Raw genomic sequence first — 17,772 nt, 5'->3', positions numbered from 1 at the left:
ACTTACAGAAAAGGGTGCTTCGGGCATGTATATGCCTTGGTTCATATTCAACCTTTCCGTTGCGGGAAACAAACATTTCGTAAACTAAAATTAAATTCACGACAAAAATTACAAATACTCATGCGCATTTGGTAAGCAGTACTTTTATTAATTTTACCATTTGTCCCATGTACACCGTATGCAGCTGCATGTGCAAAATCAAAGTTTCAAATTGACTGAAAAGGTGTATAAACAATTCAAGTTGATGCTGTTCAACATTTGCTTTCCTATTTTGTGGTTTGTGTGTGTGTGAATGCTATCATAACATGCGCTACTACTAATCTTGCGACTGGTCTTCCGTCACCTCCTCTTCTATGTAGTCGCCCATGGCAGCGGCCATCATACTATCCAGCAAGGATTGGGTCGACTGCATCGGTTCACCTTGTTCGTACTGTTGCTCCTGCGCTACACCATTCTCGTCGGATCCCATTTGTTCGAAGTTTTCATTCGAATATACCACCTCTTCCACCTCCTGCTCCTCTTCCTCCTCCTCCTCTGCATCACACGGTTCCTCCGAAGCGGGTTGCTCATAGTTGTCGTTCGATTGCATCGATTCTTCAACGTATTCTTCTTCTCCTTCCGGCATAACTACACAGGCTTCGCCATCATTGTCGGACACCGGGGCTTCCTCTACCACGTGCTCCGAGTACGTGTACTCTTCTTCTACTGCTTCCTGTTCGTGCTCGGAATAGGAGTAACCTTCTCCTACCTCTTGCTGCTCATGCTCCAGGTAAGCATAGCCTTCTTCTACTGGTTCCTGCTCTACATGGTCGGCCTCAACTGACTCTTCATTGGCGCTGCTAGGCATATCCGCTTCCTCAACAATGTTGTCCTGTGGAGTGTCGCTGTCCTCCAATTGTTGTGTCGATTCTGATTCGAAATTTTCAACAGGACGTTCTTGCTCCTGTTCATACTCCTGTTCCGATTTCTCTTCCTGTACCTCTTCCCTTTCTTGCTCATGTTCATGCTGTTCCTGTTCATGCTCTGGAGAAAGTTCTTTTTCTTGTTCAGATGACTGTTCTTGTTCCTTTGCTTGTTCTTGTATCGCTCCCTGTTCATGTTCTTCTTTTTGTTCCTGTTGCTGTGCATGCGCTTGTCCTGCAGTTTCTTGTGTGGTTGTTTCAACGGTGCCCGATTCCTGTACCGCCAAACCGTCAGTAGCATACAACGCTGCTGAAACAGACGGATCCATCATTGGCTGACCCTCCGTAACACCACCCGCTGCTTGATGATGCATGGCCATCATCTCCGGCGTATAACCACCACCGGCTGCCATTGCCATGGCGTAAGCGGCCGCGTTGGGATCTAGTGCACCGGCGGCCACCATTTGCTGATGATGGTGCATCATTGCGGCCGCATTCGAGGCAGCATGCATTGCACCGTACATCATATTGTCCAGCGGCTGGTTCTGCGACTCGTCCTCCACGTAATGCATCTCGGTAGGTACGACACCGTGCCCCATTGCCATCATGCCATGAACGGCTGCCGCCCCTGCCGCTGCCATGTACTCGGCCGGATGCATACCATACTGTAGTGCGTACTGCTGGTTGTACATGTCGATCGCTTCCGGCACGATCATGTGGGGCTGATCGTGGTCCATCATCATTACCATTCCCGGTACCATCGCACCGGGTTGCTCGTGCGGATCCGGCACCATCTCAGGCGGCTTGGCTGCCGCTGCTGCAGCTGCTGCCGCCGCCGCTGCCTCCTTGGCAATCACATCCGCACGCTTCGGCTTGTCGCCACCGTCGTAAATGATGTCGAGCGCTTCTTGGAAATCTTTCGGCAGCGGCACTTGCCCATCGGCCGAAACGTACGCATCCGGGTCCTCCTGCAGGGCGCTGTCGGTGGCAAGAGTCGAGCTGTCTTCGGCATTACTCTCCCCCTGGTCTAACACCATCTCCGCCTCTCCCATTTGTTCCTCCGCACTGACCAAGTCCATGTCTTGCGGTGTGACCGTTTCGCCCATTTCGAGATTCGCATACTGATACGCGTCGGTTCCTGCGGTTTGTGCGATTTGCTGCGGATCATACACGCCCTCCTGGCCCTGCATCATGGCTAATGTTGCCGCCGCCGCTTCGGTAGCATTTTCCGAAGCAAAGCCGCCGACCATTGACTCGTGGAGCTGCGCGGGAACCATTTCGGTTTGCTGCTCAAGCACAGCTCCAGCCTCATTGCTTTCCTCGGCCGTGGGAACTGTCGCCACAGCTGCAGCCGCTGCCGCTTCTTCCTTCTTCGCGTTGTCTGCCTGCTGCTTTTTAAACACAGGCATGCGGCCAATAAAGGGAAGCTTCTTGGGCGCGCTACCCTTCTCGGTAGAGCTTCCTTTGCTGCCTGCACTGCTCGATGAAGCTTTGCTCTTTTTGCTCGTGGAACTTCCACCGTCCGAGCGGCTAAACGGCTTCGGTGCCTTCTTCTCCGCTTTGGTCGGTTTCGGCTCGGGCGGGAAGTTTGGAACCGCTTTCTCGATTTGTCGATGACGGCTGCCACCACGGCTGGTACGGGACCGGCTGCGGGATCGTGAACGCGGTGTGCGCGACCGCGAATACGACCTACGGCGGAATCTTCGGCCGCCGCTTCCACTGCGACTACGGCGTCCCCTCGAACGACTGCGACGTCTATCGCGCCGATCACGATAGTCGCGGTAATCGGCTCTTCTGCCCCGGTCGCGGTCACGTCCGCCGTACCGATCCGGGCTATCCCGTCGACCCCATCGGTCGCGCCGATCGACACTACGTCTACTGTCTCGGTCGCGGTCACGGTCACGATCACGATCCTTTTCACGGTCTCGGTCCCGTTCCTCCTCACGCACATTACGCTTCCTGTCGTCCACACTCTGGCTGGAGGCGTTGGAAGGAGCGAGGTTTGAAGCAGTGCCCGCTGACGATGCCGACGGTGCCGCCGGTATCGATGCTGCTGCTCCAAGTGATGCGCCCATTTTTCTTTCCTGCGCTGGATGCACCACCGTCCATTTGCCTGCAATCATAGCAAAGTAAACGTTAATAGTTGCTTCTTCCGTACCAATTGACAGACAAAAGCACCTACCTAAGCTTGGCTCACCTTTCGTTGCTCCGACAGCACCTGCTGCCGCTGCTCCCGGTTCGTTCGGCGCGCTGGATTTACCGGCGGCAGCAGCAACAGCCGCGGCCGCAGCCATTACCTCCCGTGCATTCACCTCCTTCGCGTTCAAAATGTTACGCATGGCCGCGTGTATAGGATTTTCATTCTTATCGCTTGCCTTGCTTTCTCGATCGGACCCAGAATCGGACTCGGAATCGGACGAGTCGGAGCTGCTGCTGGACGACGACGAGCTGGACGAGGCCGCTGCTCGCTTCCGCTTCTTTGTTCGCTTCTTCTTCTTCTTTTCCTTCCGTTCTTCCTTGCGCGATTTCTTCTTTTTGGACTTTTTCGACGCGCCCGATGGTTGCGGTTCGTCCTTTGCCGTGAGCACCGGCGACGATACCTCGAACGGTGCTCCGCCCTTGTGCTCCTGGAGCGAGTTCTTTGGTAGAATCTGGAAAGCGGAGGAGGCACCGACGAACGCATCGTTCGACTGGGGAGCGCCCGAGGCTGCCAGTCGAAGCTCTTCCGCGGTCGGTGGCGGTGGCGGCGCCGGAATGTCGCCGTCCGCTAGTGCGTCCTTGCCAGCAGAGGCTCCGTACTTTTCGAACGCAGTTTGCCGCTCTGCCATCCAGTCAGCTTCGTAGTTTTTATGGCCATCGATGTATTTCTAGCAAACAAAGAGAGAGAGAGAGAAGTGTTGATCATTTAGCAATGATTAGCCTATTGTGGGTGAAATTCTAATCTACTTACTCCGTAAGCATCGGCATGGGTTTGCGATTTTAAGTGCCAGGACGCGCAATGCAGATCCCCCATCCAGTAGTTGCACAGCTTGCAGTACCAGGCCGTTGCTGGAACGAAAAATTGTAAACCCCGTATCGGTGCCCTTTTGGACGGTGCGTCCGGATTAACCATCGTATCGTCGGTGTCGAGTTGCGCACGCCATGGTGCTGCTTTCTTCTTGTGCTCCTCGCTCGAACCCTCGTCAACGGTCGTCCTGCTTAGGTGCTGCTCCGAGTGCAGATGAGCCAGGTACTCTCTGGCCGTTTTCGGGAACACGTTACACGTGCCACACCAGTGCACCTCCGGATCGTAGTGAACGTAGTTGTAGGGGGACTTTTTCTTTTTACCCTCGGAATGGTCGGATTGTCTGATGGGGAAGAAGAAGCGATGTGGAAGGCGTTAACAACGCATACAATTGTTTTATGCGGCCGCTAGCAACATCTCTTACTTTTTGTCCGTCGGTTTGCGTTTTCCACGAGCATGCATACTCTCCAAGACTTCATTCTTCAGCCGCTCGGGTGAAGGTGAGTCCGTTCGGTCACGATCTGCGCCGCCGTCGGGACGGGGTGAGCGTGATGGGTTGCGATGTGCACGTCCGCCATCGTGCCCGGGGCTGGGTGGCGATGGTGGAGCCGGTGGATCCGGAATGGTGGCCAGCGGTGGCATCGTCGTCCCAGGCAACATCGGCGGCGGCGACGGTGTTCTGTCCTTCGCTATGATACCATCCAGCATGTCGATTACATTTTCGATCGTTTTGATCTTGTCCTGTATTTGAGACTGCACCGCGTGTACGACGGCGCGCGATGAAGGCAAAATAGAAGAGAGAAACGAAAACACGATCCAGATTAATACGGAACGGGGCCCCACGTGGCTAGCAGTTGGCGAAGTTTACAGTTGCGTTTGAAACCTTGCTTTAATCCGACTCTTAACGCAAAGCGGAACACGATGGGACACACACACGGGTAACGTCGGTTTGTGACCAAACACTGACCGCTTAGCTGACCAGGGCGGGATGTTGGTGTTGGAGAGAGGCGAACACACGCATGGGGAAATCGTAAACTGCGGACGACTGCGGACATCCGTAAAGGAAAGAAGTGTGTTGCTACTGATGAAAGGGAATGAACCGAGTGTGTGCGTGTGCGCTGTTAAAACTAGTCACCCAAAAGATGGCATACAAACGGTACCAGGTAGCGGCAGGCCGTAGCGTGCAGCCTTCTCGCCGTGATGGCAGCGCGTTGCAAAGGATGATAATGATGGATGATAACCCGTTCAATGGTCCATTGAAGGTCCTCTCAGACACTCCGATATCGCCCGCAGCGCCGATCCAGCCGCTCCAGAGCCACGTCTCCAAAGGCTTACAGGCTAGTTTTACAACCGTGTCGACCCGATGCAATCGGGCCGAAGGAGCGAGCGTATTCTGAAGCATAAAGACAGTGGGCGCCATTGGGTAGCGCTTGCCAACATCTCGCCGTTTCCGCTTGCTTTGCTGCCAAATTGCTAGCCACACACCGCTTTATCGCTTCAAAATACATCCCGCTCTTACAGAGACTATCGTTACAGAGAGTGGTACATAGTTTAACATTCTTGTTATTCTACATTCGCATCGGGCCGTTCGATTGCGAAGATGCATTCGCCCCCTGGCTCGTCTCGGCCTTTCGCTGTCCGCAGCATAACAAGGGATCCGCAATGCGGAGGGCTCGTCCCACTCCGTTCGCGTGTGTGAATCGTCCCCTGTGTGTCTGTGCAGAATGTTCGTTCCTGTTGCAACTTGTGCAATCACATTCATCTCTCACAATCATCAATTAAAGGCTGTGGGAAAAGTGGAGAAATAGAGAAAACTATCGTCCGAAGGTGCGTGGCCGCAATGGCCGGAAAAATGGAAATCTATAGTTTCGACTGGAAGATAAGGATTATGTGTGTGTATGGGTAAGGAGGCGGGGAAAGTAATGGATACTTTTCGAGTGAACTTCTTGGAACTCGTGTCATGTCGCTTATCTTTAAGGGGAGGCGAGTTATCTTTTTTCGCAACATTGCTTACATTAGTTTTACAGCGGTCGCCAAGCGAAGCTTCTGAACGACCGCCGTGTTTGCCGCTGTGCTCGCATAGATTGCAATCGTATTAGGCCAGCATTGGGAAAACCTACCTGCAGTTTGTCATTTTCTTTGATAAAAACGTTCGACGTTGGGGAGGGCGGTTCGCGTCCGGAGCAAAGGTCGGACCGCTGCTCTTTCAGCGTTTTCAGTTCACGCTTCAGCGCCTTTGCACGCTGCTTATAATCGTCGCGCTGTTTTTTCAGTGCTGCCCGCTGATTCAGCAGCTCGAACGTAATGGCCGCTGTAATCAAACGAAATGGAAAAGAGAAACGGTGCGGTTGTTGGTAACGATGCCCGATCAACACTCAGCAGCCGTACACGCTCACCTTCGCGCTTGCGTTTTTCCTCCTCCGTTTCCTGGACAACCGGCTGGACGGGTGCGGGATGGTCCCACTCGGTTGCTACGCCGCCCATCATCATCCCCTGGGACGGGTCCATCATTGTCGCGGTACCGTACCCGCCCTGCACCATGCCATAATCATACCCTCCGTACCCGCCCATATAGGCACCATTGTTGGTGTAGGCTCCGTAGCAGGAAGGGTCATACATCGTGCCCTGCATCATGTATGCACCACTCGGGTCACCGACCATCATGCCCATTTGCATTCCTCCGCCACCGACGCCGCCACCGCCGCCAACACCACCACCACCACCACCGCCTCGTCCACCCATACCGGGCGAGCGGCTACGCCGACCTCGTCGACCGTGTCGGCGCATGGGTGGACCACGGTCGGGCGAGCGACGTCGCGGCCGGTACATTGGCGGGCTGCGGGACCGCTGCCTGCCATGTCTCCGGCGATAGTTTGGGCTACGCGAATGGCTGCGTCGCTTGTCCGCGCGGCTGGCGCTACGGCTTCGGCTCCGGGAGCGTGATTTGCGGTCACTTTTCTTCTTCGAACCTGCCGGGAACATCAGAACGAGGGAAAGGGGAAATGGAGGTGAAGATGAGCAACACTCTCTGGTGGTGAAGCAGATGCGAGCACGTAAACAAGCTCCCGACGGCACCATTTACCTTTCTCCGCCGGCGATTTGCGGCTTTTGTCGTCGTCCTGTTTTTCCATGGCTACGAACGAAGACTAGCATAGAAGAGATACACTTTGCACGCCTAAAATGTGTTATTTTCCACACGACTTGGTCACAAATTGTACGCACCGCACCGTTCTTCTCTTCTCTGATATTTGGCGGCGCGATCAAGGTGCATAGATACACGCGGTGTGACGACGGTTTTGACAGTTCCCGGCGACATCCGTTGGTGTCGATTGGAAGTGGACATTTTCGGTGCTTTTCTTTCGATAAACAAGTGGTAAATGTAATGAAATGCTGGTATTTAGCTGGATTTCAACAGAGTTTAAGTGTTTTCGTTGAAGTAGTGATGAAATTACGTGCCAAATAATCACCCCTGTGGAAGGAAGGTAGGAACAATCCAAGAGCATCCTCGGTACTGTTTTACATGCTAAAATGTTCATTATTTTTGTATGTTCTTGTTATAAATGCCATTTATCGCTTAATTTGTTACAGCAAGAGGTAAATTATACCATGCAAAGCACCTTTTTGCGAAGTGTGATATTGTCGATATTGTCAAATCGGTCAGGGAACATCAACCCTCAACCGGCTGTGGACGTACTCTCCCACAGGGTGCCTCAAAAGCAATTACCCATGTGTGCAGGCACGTAGAGTGTTCATTGAAACTTCCATAATGATAGTGGCAGGATTTTGCCTTCATTCACAGGCAAACGATCGATTCATTCCATACCCATATAAGGAGCGATCGTTCGTGTTTGCACAGAAAATCAAAACAAATCCACAATATCCCTACGATGACGCTATGTCGGGAAACTCCCTTGTAAACAAGTTGCCAAACTGACCAAAAATACGATCGATGATTAATTCTACGCGCGCGCCACTTGTGGAAAGCAAAATTGTTTACCAGCTTTTTTGGGCCGTTTTTTGGAACGCCCATCATTTTGAGGAATTACATCAAAACTACGACGTCATACGTGTTCGTTCGCGAGATGTGGTGAACATATTTCACTCCAAACATCGTCCGGGCTCATTCAAAAATAAATCGTACCAACGCCGGGGCACACCTTCCTGCCTGATTGTGTCGGGGGAGATTTTTTGTACTGTAAATATTTACTTGCCACTGGTTTAATCCAGTTCGTGTGAGGAGCAACTCTTTTTTTATTCGACACAACACCAAATTCTTTGCATTTCTGAATTCCACTGAGTGTTAGTCACCGCGGGTCCTATCTTTCTTCAGATTTCCCCAGGCCACAGTTATAAAATGATATACGGGGCCACACCATCTCGATTGTTCTTCAACTGCATCCAATTCGCCAACTTGGGTGCGGAAAAGTAAAATCAATTTCGTAACACACCCTCGCGCAGAAAATATTTGTTTTCGGAGGCGATTTTATGGCCCGTCTTCCCTTCGCTCTCTGTCTCTCTCCTTCAAGGCAGGCAGAGGACATAAAAAGTATCGCCATCAAAGATGAACTATTTTGAGACGTTATTGCCATACTGATTCTGCAAGCGCAACTGCATGTCGCTAGAACGTGGCAGCGGCGACTGTGCCGGGGTTCATGGTTTTGCTTTGGAGAGAAGGTCGTGAAGTAGAGCATCGGATGGAACACGTTCGCAAAAATCGCTTGCTTCCAACTACAAATGGAGCACAATTTTAGGGGAACGATTCAAAATAATTGCACCAGAGGATGAAACGCAAAAACAGTGCACAGTTCATAACACGCAATGAGTGAAACGGATAAAAATAACGCCACCGCCGGAATTTGACCCCAAGGCATGGTTTTGGGTGAACCCAAAAAAAGAAAGAAGAAGAACACATTCGATGGAAAAGAAGTTTAACAAGCCAAATGGATTTCTTCCATTAACCAGCAGCACCTGTTACGCCATCCCCAAATCGCCCGGGATACAACCATTGTCCACTGGCCCGCAGCTTACATGCTGTCATTTTTATCCGCCGAAAGTTATCTGCCACGGTCCGCAACGGCTCGGAGTACACGCAGAAACATCAGGAATGCAACACGCCTCGACACATGCACGAACAAAAACACAGAAAGCAACTTTTTCGCGTGCGCCAAAAAAAAAAAAGAAAGATAGTCAATTAATCAACAAAAAGTGGGCACGGGAATGCAATTTACAGGAACCGGCGACAAACAAAAAGCAGAACGAAGCATGTTAAAAGAAGAGCTGGTGGGTCTGCGTGCGACTCTATGACTACGCGGTCGCCGTGATGAAGTCGAGCAACTGTTTCCGGCGGACGGCCAAATTAATTTAACCTCCCGTTTGGAGGTGTGCCGAGGCATTGCAGGATATTAACCCGGCAGTGGTTGGGGCTCGTTTGTGCAGGTCTTGATCATGTCCTACCTTAGTTCTTAGAAATCTCCCAGCTAACGAGGAAATTAGTGACGGATCAAGTAGCTGTCGGGGGAAATAGAACTAGCGGCAAGAGATACGCATCATTAATGCGTCACTCTCTTTGTATTGCTAGTAGAAAGACGAAAGACAAGTACGCAATCGTTCACGATCTCTCGAGCGTGAGGATCGTTTAAGTTAATGATTCTGCTGCGCCAACGACTCGACGCTCATGTGTGCCGCATGTTATATTTGAAAGCCGATGAAGGATGGTTCTTTGGACGCTATTTGCTTATGGGCGCCAATGTAAGGAGTTTTTGCCAATCGTTGACCCACTTTCCAAACTCTTTCGCGTTCAATAAATCACCCAGACCCCTCCAAGAAAGCAACCAGAAGGGTTTTGGATGTGAAAGCGGCAGCGAAAAGCGATGCGTCCATTCGATAATGGATGAGCTGGAAAACGAATTTTTTAAGTCGTTTCGATCATACCCGAGCGATCCGGCACCGTCCTCCGGGTGCACCGGCTGCTCTGATCTGTCGTTCACCGTGCTGCCATCTAGTGTGCGGTCTTTGAACTGCAAGAATTTCGATTGGCGCCATTTCGGTGATAATGTTGTTTTCTGTTTCCCCAAAACCAAAGACACCGCCACCCACCGACCCACCAGCGTCGGTGACATCGCCGGAAGTGGTTAATTATGGACCACGGTGAGTCGGCAGTTGACAAATCTGTGCAACAGCTCATGGACACGCAAACAAATTTAGGGTTTTTTTTGCTCGAACCTCCCCGCCTACTCCGCAGTGCCATCTGCCGCCAGGTGTTTTACGTGGCTGGGAGAGACTCTCGCCGCGGAGGAGTGAAGCGAAAGATGGAAAAGGTTTGGTGGGGAAAAGTAAACAAACAACCCCGTACATGATCCACTCGAACCGAGCCGTACCGGACCGCCGTGGGGCCACTTGAGATGGATCCATCGCACGATCATCGCACGATCCTGTCAATGGTAGAATTTCCCGCTTAACGCCAGCCAGGCAGCCCAAACACCACCGGTTACAGTCAATCATCCGCGTGCGCCCAAGCGATGGCCACATAATCATCATACGCAAATCTTTAAATGCCGCTCGTCGGATCGCAGATCGCGACTGGCGCCAGCTGAAGTGGCCATGGTACATTAATGGCAACGTAGAAAACGTCGAGGGAAATGATCTACCTCCTCCCGGCTGGTTCTGATCGAGTGGCGACGGCGTGGTGAGGTCTCTTTTCCCGCCGTTCTCCCCAAAAACGTCACTGGAAATGGTGTGCGCAGCATTCCAAGGGTTGTAGAGAAAAGGGGGATTAAAATGTCCACATGGCCTCAATAGTGGTAAAATGTACACTTTGTTCGCTCCAACTGGCCATGGCTGGATTTTTCCGCGGGATGTTGATTGGATTTTATTTTTATTCGCATTTTGTTTTCTTCTCGGACGGTTTGCTTGCCAGACATCGCTTGCTGTGATGATCGGGATCGGCTCAAAAGCATTCGTGGTTTTTTTATGACATATACCGAAGAAAGGCAAGACCTGTTGCTGTTTTGCGGTGGACTAAGGCCATATGATGTATACATATTTTTAACTACCAGACGCTGCTCTTTTATGCTAGCTCATTTTTCTTTTAATATTTTTGAACAAATAAGACAAATAGTGTTGCACAAAATCATCTTTTTAATGAATTCTACTGCACAACTCAGATAGCTTTAAAAATACCGCAACACATCAACCAACCCGGTAAGGTGTTGTGCCACCAGGCCAAAAAATGGCAATAAAACAACAAACGATCTTCCCAGTGACACGTTGTCAATCAAGGCGGGTGAGAATAGCAGCGCAACTGTTTGGCGTTGGAATTTGTCTCGATTTTTCTGCCACGACATGTCGACGCCACCACAGCGGACAACATGTCCAAGCGAGGCTTATTTTTGGGTGCAACTGTGCTGTGTTGAGTGGTACAAACATGTTTGAGTGTACAAGCTCTTTTTTTTCTTCTTCTGCATACTCGATTTAGGAAGCGCGGTGAGTCGTTAATTAAAAGCCAAACAAACTAATCGTGCAAATTTCCCATCCCACCACACACTCCATACTTGCACCAGATCGCGTGCCCTTTTAAGGTCAAGTGAATCAAACCAACGCCCTCCACCCCCTCGTTCGCCATTCGTGTCTGTTTGGAGAGCGCAAATAGCGGAAACGGATAGACGAATGACGCGAATTGTGCCGCCAATTGGGAACATAAATCCCGATTCCGTTGTCCAACCACACACACACACATACGCACGCAGCGCAGAGGCTGGCTGTCGTTGAAAGATGAACTGTTTTTCCGGCACCGAAAATACGTCTGGTTTGCTGCCCGCACGACGTAGCTCACCACCGGCGATCATCATCATCAACAACAACCGGCCCACTAGCGCAAAAGGGCCGCAGCTGATTGACGCAAGATGACGCAAAACAACTCGCGGATCGGTTGTGTGTGTGTCCTCCTCGGTGAAAATTGCAGCCAAACCGTCGCGGCAAACGACGTGGAAAAGTAATTACCTTACAATAATAAACAGTCACACCCAACTCCCGGCAGCAGCACCCAACGGGGACGGTTCTTCGCATTCCGCATCGATTGCGTATCGGCAGGCCCGAAATAGACGGCTTTCGTTGACACGGGATGGCACCAAAGGCACGGTAATGGATCGCCCGTTTTTTATTTACCAGACGTCAGCGAATTCGCACAAAGGAAACGGAAACGACTTCACTTTTCGCAGCACTGGAAGCTATTAACACAAGAAATAGCGCAATAGCACACATCAAAGTGATCCTCACCCGATGTGCTGTGGCGCTCTTTGTTGTGGCTGCAAAGCATCATCTCCCCCCTACTATCCACACTCCTGGTTGACCTTCGCCGATGGCCCCACTTAACGGATCGGTTAAAAAATGACGCATAGCATTAAGTCACTCGCGGACAGACGGTCGAAAGATCTACCTTTCTACCCATTTCTCGATCGTCGAGCTTGTTTCGAGGTTATGTAAAGTAAACAGCAGCAGCTGCAGCAGTAGTGCTGAGTCGCCGGAGTGTGAGTCATTCGAAGCATTCCACCGGCACTGGGGACTGTGTGCTTATTTCCCTTCCGAAACCCAAATCCCTCTGACCTGACACAATAATAAATCGCCTATCGGGCCCCCATGTGTGTACTTTCGCTTCCCGGTTTGCAAATGCGGTTTCACATCCGGCTCGGGCAGTTCTGTGCCAGAGACAAGTGGCGGATGATGGTGATGGCCGGGCAGAAGCCGACGGTTTTTAAGAAAAATCCGCTTTCCGGCGGGTTGGCGCAACCTTGGCTTGGCTGATGATGATGATCCGGGCTTGTCGCGTTCTTAGTTGATCGTTTTGGCAGCATCACTTGGCTGCTGCTGCTGCTGCTGCTGCTGCGAGGGTGAATAACAACATTGTAATTATCATCTGCGGCGTGAGTAACAGTTTATGATTTTAAAGCGCTGTATTAGCGGGAAAATGCGGGAATGATCAAGGACACACTGTCTTGTCACACCCCACGCATGTCCACACGGTTAACGTTTCGGTAGAATAAATTTACTGCGCGGTGCACTTTTGACACGAAACGTCTCCATCCCATTTTTAAAAAAAGACGACATTGTTTCCAATTAGCAACGGAAAGAAGATGGCGCGGATTCGCGGAAGCAACGCAACTCACTTGCAGCTAAAATCAAACCGTCGCTAATAACAAACGACATTTCCGGCTCGATCTGCTGCTGCTGCTGTGAATTCAACATTTCAGCAGCCGAAACATCGAGCTACTTGCAATCTTCACCCAAACTCATCAGCGTGTGTACACTTCAGCGCACGTACGATCATCCCGCCTCGCGCCTGGTAAAACACATCATCCCAACCCACGGGGACCGTTTCGGGCGACGTGATCGTGATGATTGTGGTGTGCGATTGTGAATCAAAAGAGCACAGAGGGAAGGGGGGAGGTGGGGTGAGGGAAACGTTCCCTCATCTAACCCGTTTTGGGGTGGACCACTCGGTCAGTTTGATGCCAAAATCCGGTGCCAATGCGGTACGAACCCTGAATGGCATCGGCAACAGACAGGGGCATCTTTACATACAGAAACCATCACACGTGTGCGGAGAAGGGGGACTATAGATTCATTCATGATCTTTTGCTGTGGAATGCGAATTGAACAGTTTGTAGAATGTGTTGCTGCAGCAGCCGGTACCAATTTCCATGATGATTTTTTGATATAAAAACTCAATAAAAAGCTTGCATTTGTTGCTTATTCCACCTAACAGAATGTGAGAAAAGAAGGGAATTTCTTGTAAAATGCGACATAATTGAAACATTTCATTCAACCAGCCCGATTTCCCCGTAAACACTCTTCTGCCGGGAAATGTATCTCATCGCAATTCAAGCAAAGACGAGCGAACGAACGAGCTGATGATGTTGTTTACGTTTGCGATGCACGAAAAATCACGAGCCGAGTTCATGGTTAATGCTGCCTGATGGCACGTACTAGCCCGTGTGTGTGTGTTAGTGTAGCGGAACCAACAGAAAGAAAGGAAAAAAACCCATTCTCGTCCCCGTCTCACAGTGAAGCACACTCACCCGAAGCGCTTTCGAGAGGGACAGAGTATCCGGGTTCGCTGCTGCTGCTGCTGCTGCTGCTGGCGGGCGATGGTAAACATTCCTTCACTACCGGAGTCTTTCGGTTGCACTGATAGCTGCCAACACAGCAGCGCTCACCTTGCCCAGCGCGATCGTGACCGTGGTTGAGCTCTGGATGATTTATTTAACCTCAGCCATTAAAATTGGAACTTTTACTGCGTTGTTGGGCGGGTCTTTGGACGGCATTTCGATCGAAGGATGTACTGTGTGTATGTTCATGCTGCCCATGTTCATATCCGGCATCGGGAAATGCTAGCTGTAAGTGAGACAATAGTCGACAGGCGCACTCGCTCTCTCTCTGTCTCTCTCTCTCCCTCTTCTGCACACAGAATGAACGTAAATAATGTTCAACCTCTGTCCGCCACCGTGTGTCGTAAGATTGACACGAACACACAGGCACAGAGCCGGAAAAGTCAAAACCTTGGCAATGAATTCAAACCGTAATGAAATGGCCATCCCCCAATTCCCCGTCCGAACCCGGGTGAATTGGTTTGGGGGGAATTTTTACAACCGTTAACCGTTCGGTTTCGGTGGTTTTCTAATTTTTTGCCTCACTTGTCATAGCGGCTGCACCACAGCACGACGATCGTGCGACGGTGAAGATGCTGCCAAAGGGAGGATCGTGCATTTTCCGTCTCTCACACACAGACAGACACACCAAAAACAGAACAGTGCACAAGACACAAAACCCCGAACAGATGTTAGATGTTGCTCATCCGCTGACGGATGACGAGGATGTGTATGATGATGATGATGAAGATGATGATGGGGTTTGGGGGCTACCCTCCGTTTGCGAAAAACTTATTCGCAACCGGTCCTAGAACAGGGCGGACATTCAGCGAACGTTTCCAAGGACACTGTACTACTGTGCGGCACATGCGGGGATGGGAACGCATGCGAGAGTTTACGGGAGGACGGGGGCCGGATGAATTGGTGACCATTATCGTGCGGTGTTTGATTTATTTACACGGTTTTTAATGAGCACGGTCTTTGGTCACGGCCAACATCCGGGAGTGTGGTTTTTTGGAAAATGGACAAAACACAAAGACAGCACCAACATGGGGCTTTTGCGTGTGCTGCGTAATTAAAATTGTTTGCGTGCTGGCCGTTTGTTGCGAGCATGTATACATATTTTCTCATATTTATGATGAGTTTTGTAATTAACAAAAAAAACATCTCACCTCCTCCTTTTGGCATTATCGGCGCCACGTGGTTTTACCAAATACCAGGCGTCTCCATGCAGTTTTGAAACTCTAAATAGAAAACGCAAACAAAATGAGATACGAGCTAACATCTGTGACCTTTTTTTCTTTCTCTTCTTGTTTTCTTCTCCTCTTCTTTTGCTGTAAAACATCTTCGGTCAACGAACGGAACGCAACAAATATGTTAATCGCTTTCGTTCCATCCCGCGAGCGTGATCGCATTCCAGCTTGGCCGCAGTTTTTCGGCACAATTTACTATGGGCAGAAAACCATGATATGGTGAAATATGGACCATCCCCGAAGGTAAGGGCCGAGTAGGAACACGCGTGGAAAGATATTTTTAAATTCCAATTCATTGAAACGTTGATAAAGCTGTCTCTCGCGTGGTGTGTCGAATGGCCAAAAAACGTATCGTTCATAATACGCGTTAAGTTACATTAGGTTACATGCAAGCTCGACATCAAAAGCAGTCTACCGCGGTCGCGTCTCATTTAGTATGATTACAAAATGTTACATCCCGACCAGACAGGCGGCAAAGGGGCAAAGCGGCAAACTAAACGAACCGTTTCGATACTTTGTGCTTTGACCGGCGCTATTATTAACCAAAGAGATCGCTTGAAGAACCTTAGACAACGGTTTTCGGAACTGTAACGGAGGTTTACAGGAGCATTCACTTGCTGTGGAGCGGTCACTTTACCGAAAAAGGACGCCCTGGGATTGAGCTAATCACCAAGCAGCACGATCAGCGCAAGATCGTTTTGACGAGCTAGAAGATCGTGTATGATCGAAAGTGTCATTGGCATTTTATGTAATTCTAAAACCACTGCCCCCTTCGGAAACTATTGTAAGCAACTGGCAACAGAGGCGGAAAAGGGTATGGTTAACTCATAAAAATAACAACTAAAGCTCTAAACCCATCATAACAGCGTCAACGTACAGTGTGTTTGTGTCCATTTCCAACACAGCTTACAGCTTTCAAATTTGACTTATTGTCCATTAAAGACACTTTTTTTATTCATTCACCTCCCGCTTCGTAGAGGTAAAAGAAAGAAACAAGGAAAGCAACCCACATCAAGTTGCAGGAACATTGAGCAATAAAATGATGAAACTCAAAATGAAGCAAAATAATCGTAAAACAGATTTATGAGAGTAGAGAGTTGCCCTACGCCCACCGTCTTGCCTGCCCCCCTGGCACATAGCATTCCTACTATTTCTAAACATTTACTCGCCAATACGGAGCAAGGAAACTGGCGGAAAAATGTGACCTTCCTTTGCCAATCTCGCGCTAATGGGCATCATCAGCCTATCCCAACGCGCTTGGTTCAACGTTCAATGTCACCACCAATCAACCATCCCTGGGGTTTGGGTGGGGAAGTGTAGACGTGTCCCGAGGAAGGAAACTATTCTACCACTACCAGGCGGTGTTTCTGTCCCATCGTCTCCTTCACCCCTTCCCGCTGGCTCGTGCGGATGTAGTCACCGATGTGCCTCTGTTTCACATTCCTCATCGGCTCATCGATCGTGGTCCGTGGCGACGTTCTCGCTGCCGCACCCGTTCGCGATGGCAGCCGTTCAGCTTTATGTAATCCGTCGACATTCCACGCCACGAGAACGGTACCTCTCTTTCATTCTCTCTCTCTCCCTTGAGTGTGTATTCTTGTACAGTAGAAGAAGGTAGTAACACCACAGACAACAACGTACAGCGATCGCCGTAATGCCCGCAAAGTTCCTTTCCTACTACGGCAAAGTGTGATCTACACTTACATCAATTTATCCAAAGAAAATTCAACCATTGAAGGGGGAGGGATGCACCTTTTTCCGTTTGACGCCATTCGCGGCGTTTGCGGCTTTTGTATGTTGTTTCAAGCGTTGCTTTGGTGGGCTTCTTTCCTGTTTCTTCTGCCTTTTGATTTTGCTGAATGGATCAACATTAATGTTCCCCGATGTGCGTGAAATGCCATACCGTAATAGATTGCGCGCACAAACGTTTGCGCACTGTTTGCGCAGTTTCTGCCAGCAGCCGGACGCCACCGGCAGCAGCGCCTATACGCACGAAATTGTTTACAAACGATCCGTGCGCGCGCTCGCTCGTTTAATGAGGTGCAGATGAAGAAGAGGAGGAGTAGGGAATGGTGGCAAAAATGTAACCGAAAAAGATGGAAGTTTTAAATACTTCATGTGACACACCATCTCGGCTAATCAGCCGAAAAGGCCGAAAAGCCGGGGGAAGTGTTGGGTTGGGAAGTACATTAATTGCATAATAAAAGCATATCAAATATAGAACACGGTTTCACAGTGACATAGTGATAATATTTTTAGCGCAGAAAGTGTAACATTACCAGCGACCATAAATTTAACCATTAATTGTGCATAAATGTCGCGAACGGTGGCACATTTTGCACCTAACCGATCGTACATATGAAATGGTCATTGAAATTGCGACAAATATGTTGTTTATTTTAAATTATTTTAATACGATAAATTACTAACAAATAAAACATATGTTGTATGAAAGCATAGCTTTGTGCATG

General features: G+C 49.9%; 1 protein-coding gene across 3 annotated transcripts; it reads right to left on the bottom strand.

The window, feature by feature from the left end:
• Nucleotides 1-128: 128 nt before the first annotated feature.
• Nucleotides 129-8,616, bottom strand: LOC121591160 (zinc finger matrin-type protein CG9776-like). 3 transcript variants are annotated; one of them, XM_041911584.1, is made up of 7 exons: nt 6,989-8,616; nt 6,303-6,875; nt 6,027-6,217; nt 4,331-4,659; nt 3,853-4,249; nt 3,100-3,769; nt 129-3,015 (listed from the first exon to the last, which is right to left on the bottom strand). In XM_041911584.1, the coding sequence occupies exons 1-7, from the start codon at nt 7,035-7,037 to the stop codon at nt 317-319; spliced, it is 4,908 nt and encodes a 1,635-aa protein (XP_041767518.1). In that variant the 5' UTR covers nt 7,038-8,616; the 3' UTR covers nt 129-316. The 3 variants fall into 3 exon arrangements, with proteins under 3 accessions (XP_041767518.1, XP_041767517.1, XP_041767519.1); XM_041911583.1 differs by having other exon boundaries at nt 3,085-3,769; nt 6,989-8,614; XM_041911585.1 differs by lacking the exons at nt 6,027-6,217; nt 6,303-6,875; nt 6,989-8,616 and adding an exon at nt 4,775-6,018 and having other exon boundaries at nt 3,085-3,769.
• Nucleotides 8,617-17,772: the final 9,156 nt, after the last annotated feature.

The sequence above is a fragment of the Anopheles merus genome, chromosome 2R, assembly GCF_017562075.2.
Source record: "Anopheles merus strain MAF chromosome 2R, AmerM5.1, whole genome shotgun sequence".
NCBI lineage: Eukaryota > Metazoa > Arthropoda > Insecta > Diptera > Culicidae > Anopheles > Anopheles merus.
Note: the sequence above shows the minus strand (reverse complement) of the source record. Positions and strands in the feature narration are given on the sequence as shown.